A 2,500-nucleotide genomic window follows, 5' to 3' on the forward strand; every position below is an offset into this window, starting at 1 on the left:
TTGTGGAATCAACATAACTTGCAATACCAGATATGAATTTATATATTTTGCAAGCCCTTAAAGAATGCTCATTAGTCAAGGTAGAAAACAAGGAAATCTCCAGAATCGTTCTTAAGATTTACACAGGATCAAGGACAAGGTTACTTAGGATAGCAACAGTGTTATCAAGTAACTAGAAGGGACTTCATCAGCCATTATGCTGCAAATATATAATAATCGGAATAAAGAAAATGAACATATTATACCCTTTAACAATTATCATAAAAAAAACACATATATATATGGTTAAATAGTTTACAATAAAGATAGGTAAACAGCTTACACTAAATACACATTGATTATCTTTATCAAATGTGTGGAAATACATGACTCGAATTCTGGCATAAGAAAAAAATCACGCAAATTTCCACATATATCAAAATGACAATACACCTCTACCATCGTTGTTAAAGACACACAAGACACCATAATACACTATCATACCCAATAAACATCAAGAAACCTTCCTATTCTATCACTATAACTATTCTCACCCTTATTCATTCTTATCACAAAGCCTTATGATGGATTACTTTCCGTTCACCAGATCGATATATATATCTTTTTCTTTCGATGAACAGTGGTACGTTTTAACTTACGTCATCATAATGATTATATAACATTTATTTACTTTAATTACTGAGATAAGGCCCACAGGTTATTGATGATGATGTAACACTAATTAAGTTCTGCAGAAATTGCAACGCCCAACAAGCTATGCTATTATATCATAATGCATTTAAATGCATATATAATGAAATATGTTTTTAGATACAAGGGTTGCACACGACGCAAACAAGGTTATTATCCGCTGAGGAGGAAACAGTGATGCTCAAAAATTTAATTATCCAGCGACACCTTTAATATTTTCAGAAGAGGAGTTGCAGTTGTACATATTTTATCTAATCCTCTTGGACAAAATAGGTCTACATTATCACATTTTGAAAATGAGATTTTATTTTCTGCATCTTGTTATCTTCAAATTGATTTATTAGGTTTGATGGCTTCTAATATGCATATAAGTAAGGTCTTACTAACGAGCTACCGTCCATTCTTTCCCGTCCATCTTTTCCTCTTCCTTATGCCTCCCCCTCTCTCCTCTTTCGCTTCTCTCTTCGTGCCGACTCTCCCCTCTCTCTTTCTTCTCTTATTCACCTTTCGTTCTCCTCCTCGCTCTGGTTTCTTCCCCTTCCTTCCTTATGTCCTTCCCCTCGCCTTCTCCCTTTTCCCTGCCTTCCCCTCCTTTCTCCTAACCCCTATTCCCCCCCCCTCCCCCCTTTCCCTCGCACCCTTCCCTTCTCCATCCCACTCCCCTTCTTCCCACTACCCCTTCTCCCACCTCGCTATCCTTCCCCCTCCCCTCTTTTTTCTCTCCGCTCTCCCCCCTCTCCCCCCACCAGGCTACTCCCGAGGCGTGCCCGGCTACCCCCGCTACACCTACGAGGGGGACAGGGCGATGGGCGAGCACCACCTGGCGATCAAGGGAGCTACCTCTCAGGACGACGGCGAGTTCCAGTGCCAAGCGGGGCCAGTGCCTGGTATCGTGTCTGCCTCTGCCGCCGCCAACGTTACCGTGTTGGGTACGTTTCTTGTGATTTGCATAGAATTATCGACTTCATTTTGGTAGTGTCTAATAGACGTCGAGTTGAGGTTGTGATTTCTTTTCCTTTTTATTGGGATTAGATGACATGGATGATGCATTATCTGGTCTCCCCCTCCTCTCTTTCTCTCTTCCTTTCAGTCTTCCCCTTCTTCTCTTTCTCATTCTCTCTCTCTCCTCTCCTCCTCCTCCTCCTCTTTCTCCCTCCTCTCTTTCTCCCCCCCTCTCACTCTCCTCCCCCCCTCTCTTCTCCTCCTCCTCTCTCTCTTTCTCCCTCCCTCTCCCACCTCCTCCCCCCACTCTCTTTCTCCTTTCTTTCTTTCTCTCTCTCTCTCTCCCTCTCTCTCTCTCTCTTCTCATTCTCTCCTCCTCTCATCCCCCCACTCTCTCTCTTTCTCCCTCCCTCTCACTCCCCCACCCCCACCCCCCTCTCTCCTCCTCCTTCCCCCCTCTCTCTCTCTCTCTCTCTCTCTCTCTCTCTCTCTCTTCTCCTTCTCTTTCCTCCTCTCCTATCTACAGCCATCCCTCGGCCTCCACCCACAGCGTTATATTCGGACAATACCAAGGAATTACCTGCAGTTGGCTGTTCCCAGGCTGTTACATCCATTTACCTGGAAATTCAAAATAATCCCAGTCATCTTCTCCACCCAAAGGCCGTGCGTGCCTCACATGCTATATCTAATATATATTCATGAAGAAACACTACGCGCGGATATCTTTGATAGGGGATTTTTTTTTTATCCTTGATATTGGATAAGTTAGGAGGTGATAAAGATTTTCGTATCTTTCTTCGTGTGGATTGGATGTAAATTTATGTGCGTATGTGCATGCGTACGAATATGTATGTATAACCAAATGCTG

General features: G+C 43.1%; 1 protein-coding gene across 1 annotated transcript in view; it reads left to right on the plus strand.

Annotated features, from left to right (window-relative positions):
• Positions 1 to 2,500, plus strand: part of LOC122252770 (nephrin-like) — a 169,969-nt gene that overhangs the window by 161,015 nt on the left and 6,454 nt on the right. The window contains exon 3 of the mRNA XM_043015414.2: positions 1,440 to 1,619. Within this exon, the coding sequence (XP_042871348.2) occupies positions 1,440 to 1,619 (180 nt within the window). The remainder of the gene's footprint in view (positions 1 to 1,439; positions 1,620 to 2,500) is intronic.

Source organism: Penaeus japonicus, unplaced genomic scaffold, assembly GCF_977035675.1.
Source record: "Penaeus japonicus unplaced genomic scaffold, GWHDUDI00000001_assembly GWHDUDI00000025, whole genome shotgun sequence".
NCBI lineage: Eukaryota > Metazoa > Arthropoda > Malacostraca > Decapoda > Penaeidae > Penaeus > Penaeus japonicus.